The sequence below is a fragment of the Carya illinoinensis genome, chromosome 2 (assembly GCF_018687715.1).
Source record: "Carya illinoinensis cultivar Pawnee chromosome 2, C.illinoinensisPawnee_v1, whole genome shotgun sequence".
NCBI classification, from domain to species: domain Eukaryota; kingdom Viridiplantae; phylum Streptophyta; class Magnoliopsida; order Fagales; family Juglandaceae; genus Carya; species Carya illinoinensis.
Genome location: NC_056753.1, coordinates 36,739,807 through 36,764,635, shown reverse-complemented (window position 1 = coordinate 36,764,635; position 24,829 = coordinate 36,739,807). Strand labels below are relative to the sequence as shown.

Sequence of the window (24,829 nt, the reverse complement as noted above, 5' to 3'; positions counted from 1 at the left end):
TAGTAGGTGGTCTACAGATTCCTCATGTTTTTTACACAGATAACACCAATCCATCACAGTGAGTCCCCTCTTTCTCAAATTGTTCGTAGTCAAGATCTTCCCAAGAGCTGCAGTCCACACAGAGAAAACTACTTTTAGTAGGCACTCGGGACCTCCAAATTCTCTTCCATGGAAATGGAACATGACCTTGGCCTGACAAAATCTTGTAGTATGTCCTGACTGTTTATTTTTTATTGTCAATGGCCCTCCACTATACCTTATCCTCCTGTGCCGTGGAATTTCCCATAGAATAAAGTAGACTGAAAAAATCAGATATGGAGTGCAATTCTCAATCATGAATATCCCTATTAGAGAGAACATTCCATTATTAAGAACCATAAGAGAAAACCCGCTTGTCTGCCACGGAAGCCTCAGTATTGGCTGCAATACGATATAGTGCTGGAAAAACCATATACAAAGCGCTATCTCCACACCAAACATCATGCCAAAAACTGATTATGGACCCCTCACCCACCACAAACCGTAAATGACTTTTTAAGCACTACCATCCCCGCATAATAAATTTCCATAAGCCCACGCCATACCCTTCCCTCACTACATTGGAGCACCATCCTCCCCACTCACTCCCATGTCTAGAAACAATAATATCTTTCCAGAGAGTGTCCCCTTCTAGGAAGAATCTCCACAACCATTTTCCCAGTAAAGCTTTATTGAACAACATCAAATTGCAAACTCCTAAACCGCCATACGGGATGGGGGAACAAACTGTCCCACTTAACCAAATGAAATTTTGTTTCCTCCCCCATACCCCCCCCCCCCCCCCCAAAAAAAAAGAAAAGCCCGGAATAATCTCTCAATTCTAGTCGCCACCCCTACAGGCAAAGGAAAGAGTGAAAGGAAATATGTGGAGAGATTAGTAAGAGAACTCTTAATTAGCGTGAGACGGCCCCCTTTCAATAGATACATCCGTTTCCACCCTGCCAGCTTCCTCTCTACTTTTTCCACCACTCCATCCCAAATAGCTTGAGCCTTAAACGTCACCCCCAAAGGGAGTCCCAAGTATTTCATAGGCAAGTAAGACACCTTACAATCCAAGAACCACGCCAAGCGGTTGATATTGGGTACCGTCCCCACTGCTACCATCTCAAATTTACCAAAGTTCACCTTAAGCCCTGACACCGCTTCAAAAACCAATAAAAGAGTCTGCATAGATTGAATCTGGCCAGGGTCTGCATCATAAAAAAGGAGAGTATCATCTGCAAATAAGAGATGTGAGAGTGAAATATTACCCACTGAAAAGCCGGAAAGAAAACCTCTACCAGCAATAGCCTTCACCAATCGGCCTAATGCCTCCATAATAATGACGAATAGAAGGGGAGATAAAGAATCATCTTGCCTCAGGCCGCGTGAATTGCTAAAAAATCCAGCAAGAGTGCCATTAACTAGCACCAAGAAGCGAGCGGTAGAGATACAATGTCAAATCCAGAAAATCCACCAATTAACAAAACCGCACCTCCCTAGTAAGTATAGAAGGAAGTCCCAATTCACATGATCATAGGCCTTTTCCATATCAAGTTTGCAAAGAATACCTGTGACTCCCTCTCGCATCTTGTGATCCAAACATTCATTGGCAATAAGTACCGAGTCCAGAATCTATCTCCCTTAGATAAAAGCATTTTGAGGCTTAGAGATGATGTGATCCAACACCAGGCTAAGCCGATTAGCAAGCACCTTCGAAATAATTTTATAAACTCCGCTCACGGCTTATGGGGCGAAAATCTTCAACGGCCTTAGCCTCATGTTTTTTGGTATAAGAGCGATGAACGTTGCATTTAGGCTTTTCTCAAGTTTCTAAAAGGACTGGAATTTCATAAATACCTACATAATATCATCTTTCACAACATCCCAACAAGCCTGAAAGAAGCCCAATGAGAATTTATCTGGGCCCCGTGCTTTGTCCTTTGTCATACTGCGGATCACCTTATACACCTTGTCTTCATCAAAAGGCCTTTCCAACCCACTTGCACTATGTGAATCAATAAAATCAAACAACAAACCTTCGAGCTTCGGCCTCAAGCCTGCAGGTTCCGAAAGGAGGTTTTCATAATACTGCACGATATGATTTTCTAGCTCATCAAGAGACGAGAGTATTTGAGGGCCAGAATGAAGTGACTCAATAGTGTTGCTACGTCTGTGAGAATTTGCCACTTTATGAAAGAATTTCATACATTTATCTCATTCCTTTAACCAAAGGGCCCTAGATTGTTGTCGCCACGAAATCTCTTCCATCAATAACACCTTCTCCAAATCAGTCACCACCCCCTTTTTCTAACTAAGGCCTCCTTCAAAAGATCTCCCGTCAATTCACTTTCATCTAACTCCTGTAATTACTCCATAAGGTTGTCCTTCTGGTTATCTATACTGCCAAACACTTCCAGATTCCACTTTTTAAGATATTGCTTCAGAGCCTTTAGCTTACATAAGAGGACCACCAAGAACATACCTTTTCCACAAACCCATCCGCCGCTAACCACATATTTTTAAACTTGAAATACCAGTGTCTTCCTAGGATACATCCGTAGTCCAAAACAATAGAAAAATGATCAGAACACACTTGGGGCAGCCGCTTTTGAGAAAGCGCCGGGAAATACGCCTCCCACAACAAAAAGACAATAAACCTATCCAATCTTGACCAACCCTGACTATTTGATCACGTGAACTCGCCCCCTATGAGAGGGAGGTCCATGAGATTCAAATCAAATACAAACTCCGAAAACTCTTCCATGGCTACCAAGTTGCGATGACTCCCCGAACGCTCACTAGGGAACTAAACAATATTGAAATCTCCCCCCATACACCATGGCACCTCCCATAAATACATTAACTCCGCCAACTCCTCCCAGAGTCGCCTCCTATCTCCATCCAAATTTGGGCCATAAATGCCTGAAAACGCCCACTCCCATCCATCAATCATGTTTTTAAAACGACTCGCAACTGAAAAATTCCCAACACACTCCTCAATCGCCTCCACCACTCTTTTATCTAGGGGTGTTAAAAAAAACCGATAAACTAGTAAATCGGACCGGACCAAACCGATGGGATCGGTCGGGTCCTGACTTTGGTTCAGTCTAGTATCGGTTTTATTTTTCTTAAAACTGGTCAAAATTGGTCCGGTTTTGATTTTTCTCTTTCTAAAACCAGAAAAACCAAACTGGACTGGTTTATATATATATTTTAATTTTTATATTGTATATAATATTTATCTATAATATAGAACTATATATAAAATAGTTTTGTATTATATGATAAATTACTAATTAATATAATATTAAATTTTAAAATCTTATATCATTTTGTTTATTGTATTAATAGTTATACTAATACCATATCACTATATATTATAATATACTACAATATATTATCACTATAGTATTATATAATGTAATATATTATATTATATTATATAATAAATAATTTAGTACATTAAAACCAGACCAGAAACCGGAGTACCGGTTACACCCCTACTTTTATCCCATATGAAAAGGACCCCACCAGAAGCCCCCACCGAGGCCAGATAAGACCAACCAACATATGAACACCCCCACAAATTACGAATGATTCTTCTATCCACAACTCTCAGCTTAGTTTCTTAAAAACACACCACATCCACCTTCCATGACTGTAATAAGGATCTTACGCGAAGGTGCTTATTACAATCATTACCCCACACATTCCACGACAAGATCTTAGGTTTCATAATTACAAAGGATGCCCCTCCCTTTCAATCTATCCCTTCCGCCCCCACCCTACTTGCCTTCATAATTAATGGAGCATGAAAGTCTTTTAAGTTCCCTTTCTCGCTTCGTGGCCGACTTTGAGCAACTATCTTCAATGGCTATGAAAAGGACTCTTAACCTGTTCTTTGAAGCCTACACAAGAGAATCCAAGAACTGCTTGCATTTCTTCCACCTTCTTGAAGACCCAATCCGAGACATGCACCTCTGAATTAGGGGGAAGTGTACATAATGGAGGAGGATCATCCTCCCCCCCAGCAGGAAGTTCTTTGTTGAACAAGACCACTGCCATTTCAGCCTGATTCGGAATCACATCCATCCCCTATGGCAGAAACTCCCCCAACTGGCCCCCCACCTCGCACGGGTCCCCCACTTCAGAAATTTGCAACACACCCACACCTGTCCTGGACTTTTTTTTTTTTTTTTTTATAAGTTTTTGGGGCAAAATTACTTATCAAAAGAAAAAGTTGCTTGGGAAAAATTTACCATTGATCTTTTCATCTAGGCAAGCCGCAACATGTATAGACCCAATCCATCATAAATTAGCCAATTTACAATAAATTTTACAACCAAGATACCTCCTTCCAGCTACCATTCCAGAACACCTAATCCATAACTGAATGTATATTTATATTAAAAGAACGAGAGATTTTCTGGAACGGAAAGTCTTAGGAATGCATATGGAGTTTGGAATAAGGAAGTTACAACTCATTACATCCCATATAAAAATTCAGTTACAAAAAAAGCATGTTCACCTGGCTGGGCACCAAGCTCAATAACATGCAACTTGGATGTAATCTGTCCAGCATTGAGGGTCTTTGTGGCAAAGGAAATAAGAATAGAAGGATTCTCATTTCCTGGGAGCTGTAAAAACATAAAAGTTTATCGACATCAATAAAACTGTCTATCTTTAGCACTCATTTAATGAATTTTGTTACCTTAAAAAAATATGAAAATGTGAAAATAGGATTAGGAAAGGGAAACCCTCACACCTTAAATTGTGCAAATGATGCAGCATGTGCTTCAAGAGCTTGACTACGCTGCTGATCAACCGAGAAAAGTTGCATATTCCCTTTAACCAATTGTGGCCTCTATAATCAAAATCAGATGAGGAAGTCAAAACAAGAATACCAAGACAGTTGATAAAACTTATCACGGAAAAAATACCATAAATTCAGGCAGGCAGTTTAATCATGGACTGCAAAGCATCCAACCAAATTTGGAATATCATTCAGGCAAACTTAGCTAGATCGATGCAGTGAGCTTGGAGCTTATTGGGTTCCATTAAATGTAGTTCTACCACGCATATTCTCACTTTCACCATAACGAGTTTTTTACTCGTAAACATCAGCACTCTGTACTCAGTTCAATGTTGGATGGTATCAGGTCCTTTATACAAAAGAGCATTGCTGTAACCAACTCTTTTTATTGGCAAGTTTTTTTTAAACGAGTAAAGATATCAAAATTTTATTAAGAGCGGAAGGGGCACATCCTAATCGAGTACTTTTTTGTTGCAAAATTAGACATTCATTTAGTGAATTTTAAGCCCACAATCTCAACCTGCACCATGTTCGAGGAAGTGTCATCTTAGCTAGATCTCATTGATACGAGGCGAGGAACTTTGAATGGGCATGAACAGAAAAACAGCAACTTACCTCAGGAGAACCAGGAGCAATTCCAATCAAAACCAACCACTTTTCAGAAGGGTCGCATCGATAGTTTATTATCTGGTTGTTTGCCATATTAGCTGTTCGATCAAACATCTTTACCGGCTCAGAATCACCTACACCAGATATGCAGTGAGGACCATGTAAGAGTGAACAATTAGAACAAAACAAGAAGGTAAATACAAAGATATCCCCGAAACAAGAACTTTAGAACCTGAGATTATTGCAGCATGACACTGAAATAGGTTTTATGATAAGTATACTGAAATAGGTTAAATAAACGGATTTTACCTTCAATGGACCAATGATACACTGAGGTCTGAGTCACCAGGCCCAGCATCTTTACTGTAATCCACTTCCAAAACACAATCTATACAGGAAGCATGGGGACTTGATTCAGGAATGATTTCAATCTCAAAGTATCAAAATCAAACCCGCAGAACAAAACAAATAAACAAAACAAAACAAAAAAGATATCTCATAAGCTATAGCAGAGAAACTGCTGTATTAAAATTCTCACCTGCTCAGGCATTTGAAAAGATTTCATTTTTGCTTTCATCTCAATGTTAAATATTTGCAAATGATCCTGATTGGTTCCTTGGAGTTGGGCTTCACAGAAATATCACAGATAAAACAATGTGAGTGCAGAGAATGATAGGAATGTGCATAACCCCAAAATATAAATATGCATAAATTAATTTTTAAAGTAACAGATAAAATGCAGCTAAATTAGGACATGCCACAATGTGCATGCCAAAAGTTAAATTCTTGGTTAACCTCGAATGCTAAGATACTTAAGATACTTGAGCAGTTGAGGAAAGATAGAAAATCAAGTAGTAACAATGGGCATGAACAAGCCCCTAGGGTTGGCTCAAGTTGTAAAGGCCTTGGGCTTGGGGGTATGCTTCCCCCAAGTCTAAGGTTCAAATCCCCTTGAGTGCAAACAATCTCTTGGGGCCATCGAAATAGGGGATCTTTCCCATAAATTACCTGAGATGCTGTAGCGGCAAACTCCTTGTCAAGGGCCTGTGCGCCCCCGGGATTAGTCGAGACACTGTTCCCGGACCGGTGCCAATCAAAAAAAAAAAACAAATTGGGCATGAACACACTGGTTTAACTACTTGCATGCATAAATAAATTCGACCACAATGTTTAGGCCAAAATAGATCCATGAGCTCTCATGCTTGACGTTAAACTAGTTGCATGTTAAGGAGAAAGTATATAACAATACATGACAAAATTTCCCAATATCTGAGATTGCATGAAATGAGAAGCAACAAATGGTAGTCCAATCATAGTACCAATTCCACACACAATTCTATATCCATAAAGCAAATAGTTAACTCATAATCAAATCCTACCTTTCAAAGCAAGGATTCTAGAATTAGGATTCATAAGGGCTGAGTCTGCAGTGATAGGCCTCCTCAAAGGCTGCATCGGCATATTCATATCAACAATAACAACGCTATTCTGTGGCGCTGTTTCCCGCACGCATATATACTTATCGGACTCCATAGTAACATGAGTAAATGTAATGAATTGCGGATTAATCCCAATGCTGGGTAACTGCAATCACATCAAATCATGACAGTTCAGAACTCTGGTTGTATTTACTGCTTGTGAAATCATACCGGATTAGATCACATATATACTAATCAGATAACATGACACAGATCTAGGTAACTGCAACCACATCATATCACACAAGTCCACGCTTGGTAACTCAGTTACAGATTAATTCCAACTTAATGAATGGATATATTTTTTTTTTGATAGGTAAACGATAGTATTAATACGAATAGGCATAGCCCAAGTAAAACAAGAAGTTATACAAGAATGGATATATACAAATCAGATCACATCATATCTTTGCCATAGATACTTTAAGGAAGAGACATGCTATGGTGATAGAATGGTGTTGTAAGTGTAAGAGGAATTGGGAATTTGCAGATCATCTTTACTCCATTGTGATGTTGCTAGCACTTTATGACAAGTTGGTTTGTATATTTTAGGGCCAGAATGGATGGGGCCTAGAAAGGTAGTAGATGTGTTAATGCCTCTGGCAAGGACGGTTTGTTAGTCATCATTGTGACGCCTTATTGAAAATGATCCCGATCTGTATGATGCTGTGTATTAAGGAGAAGAAAAAATGACCGAAGCTTTGAAGACAGCACAACGTATTAGAGAGGTCTCAAGGATTTCTTTTTCAATTCACTCTACCATTGGATGGAAGCTCCCTTATGTTATTCTAGTTTTACCTTGCACGATTTTCTTCATATAATTTATCTAATTAAATAAATCTGATGTACACTCCATGTATGCTTGATTATAACGAACTTAACTTGTCACAAAAAAAAAAAATGCAGTCAGAAAATAGATAGTGAAATTATATCCGAAGAGACAAAGTTTTTTTACTAAGTTATCCTATGAGAGTCTGAGCCAAAATATGAATCAACTTCAAGAAAGTGATGGAATAATTACAGATCTGAGTATAAATCAGAAATTTCAAATCCATCGAAAGTATGATGCACACCAGACATTAAAAGCACTGTGAGATTAGTGAATCGCGGAAGTCATAGCAAAGTATTTGACGTAGAATCGAAATTGAACAAAAAAAAATTACTAGACCACCGTAATTATGCCATCAATGCTGTTTCAGCTCAAAAAACAGCTATCGTTTCAAACTATTCGCAAAGCTATAAGAGCAATCATTGCAACTGTAGCGAAAAAGAGAGGGAGAGAACTGACAGTTAAGGCCTCTTTCATGGTGATCGGAGCGTTGGCGGCCGCCATGGTGGCTCAGCTGTGGATGTAATCAGATCACCGATGGAGAAGCAGATCGAAGCTCACAGTGGATTCGAATCGCTGCAAGATCTGAAGCAGCGACAAAACCCTGTAACCCTCCGTAGGAAGGAGAGGGAGAGATCTACAGCGAGACGGGAGAAATTCAAGCAGCGAATTTCGGATTAAAGAGTGGAAGGCGAAGGTGACTGCAACGGTGTAAAGAGGAGCAGAGATGGCATAAACAAGCCACTAGGAAAGCATGTGAGAGATGGAATAAGAAATTTTTTTTAAAAAAGTCTTCGTCCGAAAGGAAGAGTCGCGTTAAGATGTGGCAGCCTAGAGGCGAGGGGAATTGCTTTTCTTGCATTGGTTTTATAGATGCCGGGTCGTTTCCGGGTCCTGTATAAAATGGATCCACCCAACTTATATCTCGAGTTTTTTTGGGATGAAATTAATTAATAAATTATAATTCTTTTGGTTTTGGACCTTCTCTAGTGGCCACTTGCAATTAAAGCACAGGTATGCCGCAGCCCCTGGGCCCCTAACGCAAGAACAATTGCCAGCGTTTATTTGTGTCATTGTTCTTTGTGTGCAAGAACAGCATCATATATGTGTCATCGGCATTTGGTATTCAAGACCTTATTTCTTTTACCACTTTTAAGTAAGAAGGTCTTCAAGACCTTATTTCTTTTATCACTTTTAAGTAAAAAGTGCATATACTTATTGTAAGCCTCATGGTGCCCATTGCCCACGCGGGGCAAATCTTTTCAATCCAAAAGACAATACTACAGTGAAGAGGATTCAATATAAACTACTTGGTTACACTTTATTTGATCAATGTGGAACTTACATTTCCTTCTTTCCATACATAAAGAGTTGACATTCTCCATGCACAAGATATTATATATATATATATATATAAGTATATTTATTTAAAATACCCAAAATTTATTTTATTGAAGTAATAAAATCTAACATTACAAAATACCTGTAGGCCTGTCTCGAGAACATTTGAATCTGGCTACAGATGACATCAAGTATATGACTCTTCTTTCATACGATTACAATAGCAATATAGTTATTGGAATCTTTTCAATTTGATTAGAGATTATTGTAAAACTTTTTACAATATTGCTGGAGATGATATTACACACATTGTATGTAAACAAGACTTAATCTTGCAAGTAATTTATGGCTCCTATGGATTAAATATTATCGGTCCATAGCCGGAAGGTTGGATATACGACAACCAGCTCATACAAAGTAGGAAAGTTTCAATGCCAAATGGAGGACAACAACCAACGTACAAGCTATAAGAATGTACAAATCTTTTAATGGGGGCAATTCTAGCACAGGCGTGTTAAAAAGATGCTGCTTAATTTCTACCAAATAATGAGATAAGCCAAACTGGCGAAGAAACTGCATACTGACTAATAAAAGAATGAAACGTGATTAGGTATTAACAATTAGCAGAAAACCGTGGTTGAACATGTAAACAATTTTTTATTTTTTATTTTTAAAAATCGTTACCAAATTCAATATTATCCAAACAAATTATGAACTTGTGAAATTCGTTGACCGGGTTCGGTTTGGCATATAAGAATTTTCAAGTCTCTATACAAAATATAATAAATAATTCAATTTTTTCAAATTCTAAAACAATAATAATATTATAAAATATATTTCATCTTAAAACTTAAAATTCTCATATAAAAATCCTCTACTACCAAACCAAACCTACGTTGTGAAGTTTCAACTCATGTATCAGAAATGTACCAAACCATGAGGAACGTAAAGGCTTTACGAGTGTGGTCCATAAGATCAGTGGGGTAGACACAGCATCATCAAGTGCTTGCATATTAGCTGTTTCCCAATCTAAAGATTCTTAATTCAGTATGCTTACTTCACACACGAGTGTCATCATTTCAATTCCATTTCAGATACCAATTCCCCAAATCCATCCTTCAGATAAGATATCACCTTCATCGCAACCAAACTTGCGATGATCCCAATGAAAAAACAGCAGACCATGCAGTAACAAACAGAAAAATGCCTTTGCTACCAAAAGAATATTACACAAATATCCACAAACCTAATACACCGAAAAAAATATATTATTTCAACTACACCTCCACTGAAATGGAGAAAAAAAAATGAGTTACCAAAACTCCACAGAATAGCACAAGCATGTCGCTAGATTGTCCTCACCCATATGGTCTAGATTGCCTGCATATCAGAAGCTGCTCATTGGAGGCATGCCATAGGGTGGCATAGGAGGCATCCCCATTCCACCCATAGGTGGTGGTGGAACAAAACCTCCCATTCCTGGTGCACTTCCCATACCTGGCATTGGAGGTGCAGGCAAAGCTAGAGGCAGCAACTGAGCATACATGTTCTGCATCACATTAATCAATGCTTAAATTATTCATAAACCACAAAGAAAAGAACAAGGAAAAAAAATGAATGGAAAACTAGCAACACGGTGGTTAAAATTTTGAATGGGGGAAATATATGACTAAGATATATAGACCCAGAAAAGGTAAGAAGTCCACAGGCAGTGAGGATAAAAATACTCTCAGAAAGCACCATAATTTTTAAAAACAGACTAGAAGTCTTAAAATGATTACCTGCTGCGCAATTACATCCTTCTCTTCCTTCTCTTTAGCCTTGAACTCATTTTGAGCCTCAATTTTGTCCTTAACAAGTTCATCAACTTTGCCTGTGTATTCTCGAATGAACTACAAAACCAAAGAAAAAGTGCGATTATTTGTAAAAATATTCCAAATAGGAGGGCCATGTTTCTACAACCAACCCCACCCCCCAAAAAAATAAACATCAAACAGAGAAGGGTATCTTGCAAGCACAATAATTTTCCAAAACTTCACCACCCCACACTCCACAAATCCCCCCCCCCCCGCGGGAGCGGCCCTCTTCCCAAACCTTGACCCTCTTTCTACCTAAACATTGAACACAACTATGAATTATGTATGCCATATAACACTAAAAATCTCACAAGCAAGGTAGCTGGCACCATTTTTTGATAGGTAGGTAGCTGGCACCATAAAAATGATCAAAACTAAATCAAAGATCCATATGCCAAGCACAAGCTCAAACTAATATTTGGCATGACACACTATGCACCTAAACCTAAATTTACAGCGGTAAAAGAGAATGGAATAGCTAGGGAGTATATATGATATTGTAAATCACCTGCAAAAGATAGGGGAAAGCAAAGTCGATCATATTGTTCATCCAGGCAAGTTCAAGAGCAATGTCTGGTCGGATCAAATCGTAACAAACAAACAGGCATGAAGCAAAGCATTCCTTCTTTCCCTGCACATGCACATCGATATAAAAAATAAAATCATAAACAAACATAGATTATCTACACCCTCACTCAATAGCTGTAAAAAATAGCATGCCCAAATGCTAGAAGTAAAAGCTGAAATTTTGCGAGAGAGAGAGAGAGAGAGAGAGAGAGAGAGAGAGAGAGAGCCATTTCCAAATTAGGGAAGTTGATTGTTTAACATCTTTTTTTTTTTTTTTTATTAACAAGTAAAAGGATTGTTTGGCATACTTCACATGGAAACATAAATATATCCTCTAGGACTACCTGTGCAGTAGCTGTAACAGACATCCCAACCCAACAATTAACATTGCCAACAGACCCGACTATGAGTGAGAATGTTCTCAGGAAATTGGCCATCTCCATGGCATCTTTGTAAAGTTGTGTACCCAACCAAAAACAATATCTAAATTGCAAGCAGTAAAGGAGAAAACATGTTTTAGACCAAGCTATCTACCTTTTCAATGAAGTAAATAAGCAACTCTTCTGCAAGTTCACGGTCACCAGATTGTGAGGCTGTCTCCATGGCATCTTTGTAAAGGTTATCCTTCTTTGACAATGCAATGGACTGCTTCCACCTACGAGCTTTCTTGTATATATATGCAGCAACACGTCTCATTTCAAGAAGCTCGTGTTTCTCAATCTGCTCAAACACATAACAATGAGGCCTGCGAAATTGGACAAGTAAACAGACAATATAAAAGGAAAATTATTGCAACTCACCTTCTGCGCCAGGCCAATTTGATCAAAGTTATCATGCAAATCAATTGATTCACGCAATCTATCATAGTCTTCCTCCTCAACATATATCCCGTTCAAAGCCTCATTCACTGCAGCCACGTTGTTACTCTGAACTGCAATCATGTATGGCTTCACAAGATGCAGGTGACCCGCCTGAAACAACATGAGAAAAACTCAACAGTTAGAGCCAAACGAAGAGAGTCATAACTTAGATTCCAACAAGAGCATAAACCTCAAGTAATACCTTTCGCATAATGTCAACAACACGTGTATGGTCCACACGAAGTGCAAGCACATTGAGAAGATCATTAATAAGATCTGGATGTTCTTGCAAGTAGAAGTGAACAGCCTTATAGTATAGCTCCACATTAGCAACTTTAACTGCAACATCCTTGAACTGCATGTGATCCCATGCCTCTGGAGAATGATTCATTATAGTGGTTGCAGCGTTATCAAACTCATCATATTGGATATACAGATAGGTAAGTTCCATCCAATGCTGTTGTTCATCACAGGCTCGTATAAGCTTTGGAATATTGAGACGGGTTGAGAACAACTTAATATGCTCCATAAGCTTCTCAGGACGGTATCTAGCATACAGAACTCCCAACTCAGTGAAGATGCCCATATGCGCACGTTCTAAACCTAAACCACTCTCCATAAGGGAGATTAGCTCATTAAAGCAACCCCTATTCTGGTAATACTCGCTGACCTCTTCCAAGTCATCCACCTATTAAGATTCATCACGCAGCAAATAGAGTTGAGAGTTGAAAAAATATGTACGTTATCAATATATAACATGCTGATTTGCTTAATATATAAATGTGTGGGTGTATATAGCATCTTGCCGAGCACTAAATCAAATGTTATCTTTGTACCCTGCAAGAGCCCAAATTTCAGATTTCCAACTGAAGGAAGCTCATTAAAATTAGACCTTCAAAGTTCATAGGAAGTATATAGAATGCAACAATCACCTGTATAATAATGTTGAGACCACACATTTGAGCTAAGCGGAATTCCTCTGCATCAACACAAGCAAAGCAAACTTCCTTCCATGTTTTTGAGCTGTTAGCTTTCCTTGCCGCATCAACGGCACCTTGGAACTGTCTCAGTTTCACAAGAGTGCTAGCCAACTTGGCCCAGTTAGATATAAAAGCAAATATAATTTTGGCAGCCTCATACAGGGCTTCATCATATAAGCGATCACCAACATTTTGGAGATTAGCTACGTTAGGCATGAGAATGAATTCCTCAATTTCACTCAGCCTATCGATCTTCGCATATGCATAGATGAGTTCACTGTCCACCTTCGGCTCTTTCGCCTTCTGTCTAACCATCAGAAGGTATCTCACCAAGTCATGGTAAACATTTGCATCCTCAGCAGCACGAATTACATCCAAGAATTGAGTCATATCATCTGCTCGAATGAAAGACTCAATGGCATCACTCACCAGGCCCTCCCTGAGTTGAGCCTTGGCTACCTGGCTCCAAACAGCATCTTCTTCTACGCGGAATGCAAACTCCACCGCCCGTTCAATGTTTTGGATATTATCCAATAAGACATTGACTGCCTGAACATTCAAATTAAACTTCTTGAAAATTGCAAATGCTTCCTCATACAGCTGGGCTTCCACAGCCACTTCCCCAACTGCAGGTCCATCAAAGTTATCCAGTCTATTAATGTAATCCATAACTCTAGACGGATCTGCTTTGATGGCTGTCAAAATGAGCAGGTTTTGCAGATTAAAGTTCCCACTGAATGCGGAGTTCTGAAGCACAATCTTTTCAAGGAGCTCGATTAATTCGTGAGGCAGATCGGCTGTCATGAAAGCCTTAACAGCAGCAGAAACCTGTTCAGGGCTCTTGCTTTCGGGCAAAGCAGTAGATACAACTTGATCAATGAGCTGTCTTCTATAGACATTTTCAGGGTTAAGAACTTTCTCCCAAAGATCAGCATCCATCCTTTCAACCACATATCTGCAACCAAAGTATGAGTCAGTAAGCCTTCAAGCACCAACTGCACCTAGTAAGACCAAAAATAAATAAAGAAATAAATAAAACACAAACCTTGCTTGCAGTTTGAACAAAGAATTTTTATTTGTGACATTGATAAGCTCTTCATCACATTGTCCTCGCCGGTATGCCACAACAGCCAGGGTAGGATCACGTTTCTCACAATATTTACCCACAACACGAGAATCATAATAGGGGTTGGTGGTAAGGAAGTGCTCTGGATTGTTGTTGCTATCAACGATAATTTTCCCCAGAGCATTGTGAACATGAACATCTTGGCTTCCCTCGCTCACAAGATGCTCTAGGAACTGAGTGAGCAAACGAAGTCGATTCCTAATATAAAAAAATATATCTATATGAGAACAAAATTAATGGTGGAAAAAGGAACACAAAGGGATGAAAATAGAGTTGGGACTTCACCTCTTCTCACATTCCTCCACAAGGGGCTCCACCGGAAGCAAAGAACGGACAGAAAGAATCAAGCCTTTGATAAAATCTTCAGGACACTCATCATCTAGCAGCTGCCCCACTACTAAAGGAGCATTCCCTGGGTTCACCTATCCAAAGGAACACAGAATGTCGCTAGTACAAGAAACAAGTAAAATTTGTATAACAGAAAAGACATTTGAAAATGTTCTAAGAGCTAAAAATAACACTCAAAATTGGGCTATGCCTTCTTTCCTTATGAATATAACTTATTGATTACCTATTAAAAAAAAAAAAAAAAAAAGCACTTGAAAAACTTCATACCTTTTGAACATAACCTTCGATGTAACGAAGCATGTTGTTGGAGTACAGATAGTGTGTGAGATCTGGAACAAATCCAAAACGGTCACAGACATTAATTAGGGGCCGCGCATCTGGAAGCTTTGCTTCCATTAAAAAGTTCTTTGTTTTCTCAGGGTCGTAGAAATTCGACTCTCTGGTCACACGCTCAACCTCTTTGATTTGTCCAGTTTTAGCAGCTGCTTCAATGTACTTAAAGTGAATGTCAGGGTCCTCACTGTTCCATACATTGGAAGGAATCAGATTTTTTTTTTCTTTTATATATGTGAAAGGAATCAGAAAATAGTAAAATGGATGTTCCATGACACACCAAACAAAAATTAATTTTTTTCAATTAAGTAGCTTACCTGGAGCTCAAGTATGAGCCAAGGAAAAAGTACAATCCTTCATATGACTTAAATTGCTCAAAAATCTTTATGCATGCATCAACACCCAACTGTTCACAATATTCCTTGGCAACCTGCACAGGCAAGTATACGGGACTTCCATTTTTTAATAAGTGCATAAGTAAGCTTCATTTAATTACTCATTCAGATAAGTTTCACATAACACACTACATTGATGTTTACCTGCACAATTATCTGAAGATTTCCTCTTAGATTGACCAACAAAAGGTCCTTCATACACTCCAAAGCCCATTCACGTGACAGAGTGCCAAAAAACTCTACAAGTGACTGTAAAGAACCGCATGGTTAGTAGGAAGTTTAAAAACTCCATCATATCCTAAAGATAAAAGCATTGGAGTACAGGAACCTGTGGCTCAATTGCATGTGTGTTCACAATGACACGCTTAATATCTGGCAATTCTGTGTAATGCTGCATCACAAGTGAAATGTTTAACACGGAATAATGTGAGTGATTAATGTACAGAAACAAAGAGAAATTAATGAACAAGAAGAACTGCAAGAGGAGATTACTTGCAGAGCTCGAACATAAAGACCAGCTTTTTCACAGAGTTGGGCAATTCGAGGACGGTCATAATGGCTGAACATTCCATTAGCTAATATGGCGTCAGCAACATTTGGAAAAGTTACCAGATTGATTTCCAGGACCTATATAAAAGAGTGTTACAGTACTCAAAACAGCAGCAGTTATCCAAACCGAAGTCAGATAGCTTTAAAAACAATGGTGTGAATCAAGAGAACCTTTGTTTGAAGGAAACTATGTTCAGGAAGATTTGGCTTCAAAACATCTAATAGGAAAGCCGTTGCCTCGCGGATCAGGTTCCTCTGTTAAAACCACAGAATTGAAAGCAAAAATGAAAATTAATTTACACATATGAAGCCTGTCAGTGATTAAAAACAACATTAAAGCAATGACAATGGAATATCACACATCTTTATTATCCAATCAATATATCTACTCGAGCACTATTAGAGCCAACAAACCTGAAGAAATAGATCTGTAATGGTATTGAAATCAACTGGACAACCTCCCTCCATTTGAGACATCATTAACGCAAAATTAACAGCTCCCTACATTCCAAAAGTAAGTATTAGCTCTATAGTTCCAGAAAGAAAAACTCTGTCCTGGACTTAATGCAAAAATAACAGCTCCCTACTTGTCAAAAGTAAGTATTAGCTCTGTAGTTCCAGAAAATAAACTCTGTCCTGGGCTAAAATTATGTTGATTAAAAATGGTTTTAAGATTTTATACTTCAACACAAAGTTATTCAGAAAAAGGTGAATGGAAAACATAGGTAAGAAGGAAAAGTTTTGGCTCCAATAGGATTTCTGATTTGCTAAAGCTTCAACCCTCAAGTACTAAAACAACAAAACATACAAACAGAGACAGAGAGATAGTGCAGTACCTGAGGATCTGAACGAAGAATTGTCTGCAGAAGAAATAGATAATCTGGACTGTACCCAACCTAAAGCAAAAAAGAAACAATTACACAATCATACCACAAAATAAGTCGGAAAAAAAAAAGAAAAAAAAAGAGAGATAATAATAATGCAATCATTTGCAACAGCAACAATTACTTAAAAAAAAGAATGTCTTCACCTGTTTTGAGTATATCAAAATTTTGTCAAACTCCCTCCGTTCAGCAAAAGCGGCAACAACTTTTGGAGTTGCCCTAGCTTTAATATATATTTTCAGTGCAAGATCATTATCCACAGTCTGCAATGAAACAGAATAAATAGTATGAACACAACCAGGAAAAAAAAAAAAAAAAACATAATTTCAAATATGGCAGACAGGGATAAGGTAAACCAGTAACCAGTAATTTCTTTTCAGAAGTGTGTTTCTATATTTCAATCTTAAATTGCACATCAAACCTTCACAAGATCCCCTAGCTCCTCACTGCATTCCAGCTTATCCTCTGCCAACCAATTCTCCAAAAGATTCTTTTTGTTCTGGTTCACAACAAGGCGTGATAATTCCAATGACTCAAAAGCATTGAGCTTTCCTTTTGTCAAAAGTGTCCCAAAATACTGCAACAAAGGTGGCGTTTGCCCAGCTTGGACTGGAACACTCTGAAACAGAGCAAGATGCCAACTTTACATGCCAAGGCTCTTTCAGGAAATTTTCCATTCAGGAAGGAAACATAAAACAAAACTCTTAAACTATGAAATATTAGCAACAAATGAAATGGGTTTGATTGGAAGATCAAAATGTAAAACCTGGAATTTGGCAACTGTGTCAGGCGTACGGAGGATTCCTTGTGGAGACTCAGCAGCAAGTTCTGCAGCCTCTTTGTACTTCGTTTGGGCAAATAGTTCTTGGAAACGTTGGACAACCTGAGACCCAAAACCAAGCACCCCCAGATTTTCAGTATCACAAAAAAGCACACAGTAATAAATAATTCAAACTCTAAGCATATATTCAGATAACCAGCAATTAAAGAATAAAAACATTTAATTAAAAAAACATATTTACCAATCCATATATGCAACAAAAACATCATTTATCTATCATTGGGAGACCCCAGGGTCTAAACTACAACAGCAATAATAAATGTCCATATTCCCACTTCCACAGTGAATAATAGAGAGGTACACAATTTCTGAGCATGGGGTTCGCTAAACTCAACTCCCACAGCCCAAAACCCCATTTTTTAATTCTTGGGATGTAATCATACCACACTGTTAATTTTAACAAAATGGGGGGCCAACATCATAAATGAATCACAACTATCTCCACTATTAGGCTAGGCAGCTCTAGCATGCTTAGAAAATCTACAAAGAACTCAAAACTGTTCCATAATTCTCACTAAAATAGTTTTTTTTTTTTTATAAGATATAAATATTATTGATTTGAATGCAATAGGCATAGCCCGTGTACACAGGAAGTAAATACATTCTAGGAGCAACTAAAAGAGTCTTTTATGAGAAACATGCATAAAGAGGGTGCCTTGATCATTAAAAAAGCCAATATTTCAAAGCATTGGCAAATCACAAACTGCAGCACATTTGCTAGCATCATTGCCTTAAATAACTATTAAGTTTTGACATTGATTCTAATTGTCATCTGCCCAAATTTTCCGAACTAACAGAATCAGTATTATAAGATGGACAAAGAATCAGCTTACAAGCTGCTCAGCTCCAGGAAGATTCCCTCTTTTGGCAAGATTGACAGCTAGCTCCAAATTGTTCAACTGCAAATGTAAACAGATATCATTTGCAGACACAATAATAATTATCCATAATAAAACAAACAAAAATGCAAGCCGGTGAATATACCTGTCCACTAACAAATGGCACAATTGTTTGATCATTTACAGTAGCCAACAACACCTGTCCACGCCTATTGATAGCATAAAAACCTCCCACCGACGAAGCTTCTGCTGTTAAAAATATTGGATCTGGACTAATTCTATTTCTATAAACCGCAGTAGCAGTCTCCAAGTCATAAACAAATAATAGCCCAAGCTTGGTGATCACATAGATCAAACTGTATTTGTGGGATATCTGTGAATTAAAAAATTCATGATTATCAATTTTGCCGCAGTTTACTGGAACAAGTACCAAAAAGTAGGGACTTTGATACCTGCATTGCAACTGGAAAGTCATCGGCAAAATCTGGGGGGAAGAAGAGATCTGCTTGTTTCTTCGTAAAAGAAGGCTTCCCTACCATAAAAAATGCAAATTTATATAGTTATTAAGGATGCAAAAAAATTGCAGTAAGTAGAAAATGTGATAATCTTTTTACCTATATAAAAATGTGATAATATATCAATGATAACTACAACTTCTGTGAACTAATAGTCTGCCTTCAAGGATCCCTAAAATTTCTGTAAATTAATACAGTTTGCCTCAAGGATTCCCACTTGATACCAGATATGTTTATAAATCTCAAGTTCCATCTCCCTATAGCCATAAATTCCAATACAATCTTTACAAGCCCAAACATAGAAAAAAAAAAATTTGAACTACATACAACAAGCCCAACTTATACAAAGCATCTAAACAATAGTTTGAAAGTACAACCACGTTAAACCAGTATGCTTTTCCATAATTTTTCTCCTCATCTCCATTAATATTTCAGAAATTTGCAACACACCCACACCAGTCCTGGACTTTTTTCTTTCTTTTTTATTAGTTTTTTGGGCAAAATTTACAATTGATCTTTTCATTTAGGCAACATGTATAGACCCAATGGTCCCAATCCATCATAAATTAGGCAATTTACAACAAAGTTTACAACCAAGATACCTCATTCCAGTTACCATTCCAGAACACCTAATCCATAACTGAATGTATATTTATATTAAAAGAACAAGAGATTTTATGGAATTTGAAAGTCTTAGGAATGCATATGGAATTTGGAATGAGGAAGTTAGAACTCATTAAATCCCATATAAAAATTCAGTTACAGAAATAGCATGTTCACCTGGCTGGGCACCAAGCTCAATAACATGCAACTTTGATGTAATCTGTCCAGCATTTAGGGTCTTTGTGGCAAAGGAAATAAGAATAGAAGGATTCTCGTTTCCTGGGAGCTGTAAAAACATAAAAGTTTATCAACATCAATAAAACTGTCTATCTTTTGCACTCATTTAATGAATTTCGTTACCTTAAAAAAATATGAAAATGTGAAAATAGGATTAGGAAAGGGAAACCCTCACACCTTAAATTGCGCAAATGATGCAGCATGTGCTTCAAGAGCTTGACTGCGCTGCTGATCAACCGAGAAAAGTTGCATATTCCCTTTAACCAATTGTGGCCTCTATAATCAAAAGCAGATGAGGAAGTCAAAACAAGAATACCAAGACAGTTGATAAAATTTATCACGGAAAAGATACCATAAATTCAGGCAGGCAGTTTAATCATGGACTGCAAAGCATGCAACCAAATTTAGGATATCATTCAGGCAAACTTAGCTAGATCGATGCAGTGAGCTTGGAGCTTATTGGGTTCCATTAAATGTAGTTCTACCACGCATATTCTCACTTTCACCATAACGAGTTTTTTACTCGTAAACATCAGCACTCTGTACTCAGTTCAATGTTGGATGGTATCAGGTCCTTTATACAAAAGAGCATTGCTGTAACCAACTCTTTTTATTGGCAAGTTTTTTTTAAACGAGTAAAGATATCAAAATTTTATTAAGAGCGGAAGGGGCACATCCAAATCTTGAGTAATTTTTTGTTGCAAAATTAGACATTCATTTAGTGAATTTTAAACCCACAATCTCAACCTCCACCATGTTTGAGGAAGTGTCATCTTAGCTAGATCTCATTGATACGAGGCGAGGAACTTTGAATGGGAATGAACAGAAAAACAGAAACTTACCTCAGGAGAACCAGGAGCAATTCCAATCAAAACCAACCACTTTTCAGAAGGGTCGCATCGATAGTTTATTATCTGGTTGTTTGCCATATTAGCTGTTCGATCAAACATCTTTACTGGCTCAGAATCACCTACATCAGATATGCAGTGAGGACCATGTAAGAGTGAACAATTAGAACAAAACAAGAAGGTAAATGCAAAGATATCCCCGAAACAAGAACTTTAGAACTGAGATTATTGCAGCATGACACTGAAATAGGTTAAATAAACGGATTTTACCTTCAATGGGCCAATGATACACTGAGGTCTGAGTCACCAGGCCCAGCATCTTTACTGTAATCCACTTCCAAAACACAATCTATACAGGAAGCATGGGGACTTAATTCAGGAATGATTTCAATCTCAAAGTATCAAAATCAACCCGCAGAACAAAACAAATAAACAAAACAAAAAAGATATCTCATAAGCTATAGCAGAGAAACTGCTGTATTAAAATTCTCACCTGCTCAGGCATTTGAAAAGATTTTATTTTTGCTTTCATCTCAATGTTAAATATTTGCAAATGATCCTGATTGGTTCCTTGGAGTTGGGCTTCACAGAAATATCACAGATAAAACAATGTGAGTGCGGAGAATAATAGGAATGTGCATAAACCCAAAATATAAATATGCATAAATTAATTTTTAAAGTAACAGATAAAATGCAGCTAAATTAGGACATGCCACAATGTGCATGCCAAAAGTTAAATTCTTGGTTAACCTCGAATGCTAAGATACTTAAGATACTTGAGCAATTGAGGAAAGATTGAAAACAAGTAGTAACACTGGGCATCAACAAGCCCCTAGGGTTGGCTCAAGTTGTAAAGGCCTTGGGTTGGGGGTATGCTTCCCCCAAGTTTAAGGTTCAAATCCCCTTGGGTGCAAACAATCTCTAGGGGCCATTGGACTGGAGGATCTTCCCCTTAAATTACCCGAGATACACTAACGGGAAACTCCTTGCCAAGGGCTTGTGTGCCCCTGAGATTAATCGGGACACTGTTCCCAAACAACCGGTGCCAAAAAAAAAAAAAAATTGGGCATGAACAAACTGGTTTAACTAGTTGCATGCATAAACAAATTTGACCACAATGTTTAGGCCAAAATAGATCCATGAGCTCTCATGCTTGATGTTAAACTAGTTGCATGTTAAGGAGAAAGAATATTACAATAAATGAAAGATTTCCCAATATCTAAGATTGCATGAAATGAGAAGCAACAAATGGTAGTCCAATCATAGTACCAATTCCACACACAATTCTATATCCATAAAGCAAATAGTTAACTCATAACCAAATCCTACCTTTCAAAGCAAGGATTCTAGAATTAGGATTCATAAGGGCTGAGTCTGCAGTGATAGGCCTCCTCAAAGGCTGCATCGGCATATTCATATCAACAATAACAACGCTATTCTGTGGCGCTGTTTCCCGCACGCATATATACTTATCGGACTCCATAGTAACATGAGTAAATGTAATGAATTGCGGATTAATCCCAATGCTGGGTAACTGCAATCACATCAAATCATGACAGTTCAGAACTCTGGTTGTACTTACTGCTTGTGAAATCATATCAGATTAGATCACATATATACTAATCAGCTAACATCACACAGATCTAGGTAACTGCAACCATGTCATATCACACAAGTCCACGCTTGGTAACTCAGTTTACAGATTAATTCCAACTTAATGAATGGATATATACAAATCAGATCACATCATATCTTTGCCATAGATACTTTAAGGAAGAGACATGCTATGGTGATAGAATGGTGTTGTAAGTGTAAGAGGAATTGGGAATTTGCAGATCATCTTTACTCCATTGTGATGTTGCTCGCACTTTATGACAAGTTGTTTATTATCTTTTAGGGCCAGAATGGATGGGGCCTAGAAGGGTAGTAGATGTGTTAAATGTTAATGCCTCTAGCAAGGACGGTTTGTTAGTCATCATAGTGAGGCCTTGATGAAAATGATCCCGATCTGTATGATGCTGTGTATTAAGGAGAAGAAAAAATGACCGAAGCTTTGAAGACAGCACAACGTATTAGAGAGGTCTCAAGGATTTCTTTTTCAATTCACTCTACCATTGGATGGAAGCTCGCTTATGTTATTCTAGTTTTACCTTGCACGATTTTCTTCATCTAATTTATCTAATTAAATAAATCTGATGTATACTCCATGTATGCTTGATTATAACGAACTTCACTTGTCACAAAAAATATGCAGTCAGAAAATAGATAGTGAAATTATATCCGACGAGACAAAGTTTTTTTAATAAGTTATCCTATGAGAGTCTTAGACAAATTATGAATCAACTTCAAGAAAGTGATGGAATAATTACAGATCTGAGTATAAATCAGAAATTTCAAATCCATCGAAAGTATGATGCACACCAGACATTAAAAGCACTGTGAGATTAGTGAATCGCGGAAGTCATAGCAAAGTATTTGACGTAGAATCGAAATTGAACAAAAAAAAAAATTACTAAACCACCATAATTATGCCATCTATGCTGTTTCAGCTCAAAAAACAGCTATCGTTTCAAACTATTCGCAAAGGTATAATAGCAATCATTGCAGCTTTAGCGAAAAAGAGAGGGAGGGAACTGACAGTTAAGGCCTCTTTCATGGTGATCGGAGCGTTGGCGGCCGCCATGGTGGCTCAGCTGTGGATGTAATCAGATCACCGATGGAGAAGCAGATCGAAGTTCACAGTGGATTCGAATCGCTGCAAGATCTGAAGCAGCGACAAACCCTGTAACCCACCGTAGGAAGGAGAGGGAGAGATCTACAGCGAGACGGGAGAAATTCAAGCTGCGAATTTCGGATTAACGAGTGGAAGGCGAAGGTGACTGCAATGGTGTAAAGAGGAGCAGAGATGGCATAAACAAGCCACTAGGAAAGCATGTGAGAGATGGAATAAAAAAATTTAAAACAAGAAAAAAAAAAAAAAAATCTTCGTCCGAAAGGAAGAGACGTGTTAAGACGTGCCAGCCTAGAGACGAGGGGAATTGCTTTTCTTGCATTGGTTTTATAGATGCCGGGTCGGTTCCGAGTCCGTTATAAAATGGATCCACCCAACCTATATTTCGAGTCTTTTGGACTGGCTTGCCCGACCCAGACCGAATTGTTGCTTTCTTTTTATGGGATGAAATTAATAAATTATAATTCTTTCGGTTTTGGACTTTATCAAGTGGCCAATCGCAATTAAAGCACAGTTTTGCCGCAGCCCCCGACCCTAACGCAATAACAATTGCCTGTGTCTATATATGCAAGAACAGCGTATATACGTCATTGACTTTTGGTCTTCAAGACCATATTTCTTTTCAGCAATAATATATACAATCGTACACAATCATTTTGAAGAAAAGTAAGATTCACAATTAAAAATTTTTATATGGGTCCCATATTAATTCATTTTTTTCAAAACGACTGCACGCCACTTACACAATCACGACTGTAAATTTTATTTCTCATTTCTTTTATTACTTTTAAGTGAGAAGTGTATATAATCATTGTAAGCCTCATAGTGCCCAATGGCCACGCGAGGGTAAATCTTCTCATTCAAAAGACAATATTACACTAAGGAGGATTCAATATAAACTATTTGGTTACACTTTATTTGTTCAATGTGGAACTTACATTTCATTCTTTACATACTTAAAAGAGTTGATATACTCCCATACACAAGATATTATGTATATTTATATAAAGAAAGAAGTATATTTTTTTTAAAATATCCAAAATATATTTTATTTAAGTAATAAACTCAAACATTATAAAATTTTTGTAGGCATGTCATGAGAACATGTGAATCTGGCTACAAATAACATTGAGTATATAACTCTTCTTTCATACTCAGGGGTGAGATTTGACTAGTCCGGACTCAAGAAACAGACCGGATTAGTTATTTTTAGACCAGACTGATTC

At 37.8% G+C, this 24,829-nt stretch overlaps 2 protein-coding genes across 2 annotated transcripts in view; both read right to left on the bottom strand.

The window, feature by feature from the left end:
• Positions 1-8,592, bottom strand: part of LOC122301510 (clathrin heavy chain 1) — a 28,506-nt gene extending 19,914 nt beyond the window's left edge. Inside the window, exons 1-7 of the mRNA XM_043112904.1 lie at positions 8,210-8,592; positions 6,823-7,027; positions 5,982-6,070; positions 5,753-5,831; positions 5,450-5,577; positions 4,787-4,885; positions 4,550-4,658 (exon numbers count right to left, since the gene is read on the bottom strand). Coding sequence (XP_042968838.1) covers positions 4,550-4,658; positions 4,787-4,885; positions 5,450-5,577; positions 5,753-5,831; positions 5,982-6,070; positions 6,823-7,027; positions 8,210-8,254 — 754 coding nt within the window. The 5' untranslated portion in view covers positions 8,255-8,592. The remainder of the gene's footprint in view (positions 1-4,549; positions 4,659-4,786; positions 4,886-5,449; positions 5,578-5,752; positions 5,832-5,981; positions 6,071-6,822; positions 7,028-8,209) is intronic.
• A 1,517-nt stretch (positions 8,593-10,109) lies between these two features.
• Positions 10,110-23,903, bottom strand: LOC122301509 (clathrin heavy chain 1-like). The gene is made up of 30 exons (XM_043112903.1): positions 23,511-23,903; positions 22,202-22,406; positions 21,366-21,454; positions 21,143-21,221; positions 20,867-20,994; positions 20,202-20,300; positions 19,965-20,073; positions 19,122-19,201; positions 18,815-19,042; positions 18,664-18,729; positions 17,756-17,872; positions 17,411-17,608; positions 17,136-17,252; positions 16,942-17,001; positions 16,520-16,606; positions 16,277-16,360; positions 16,049-16,183; positions 15,885-15,947; positions 15,701-15,805; positions 15,479-15,591; positions 15,096-15,348; positions 14,766-14,902; positions 14,400-14,678; positions 13,307-14,309; positions 12,577-13,062; positions 12,315-12,485; positions 12,049-12,234; positions 11,456-11,578; positions 10,873-10,983; positions 10,110-10,640 (listed from the first exon to the last, which is right to left on the bottom strand). Exons 1-30 carry the CDS (start codon positions 23,553-23,555, stop codon positions 10,479-10,481), a joined length of 5,118 nt encoding a protein of 1,705 aa, XP_042968837.1. The 5' UTR covers positions 23,556-23,903; the 3' UTR covers positions 10,110-10,478.
• Between the last annotated feature and the right edge of the window lie 926 nt (positions 23,904-24,829).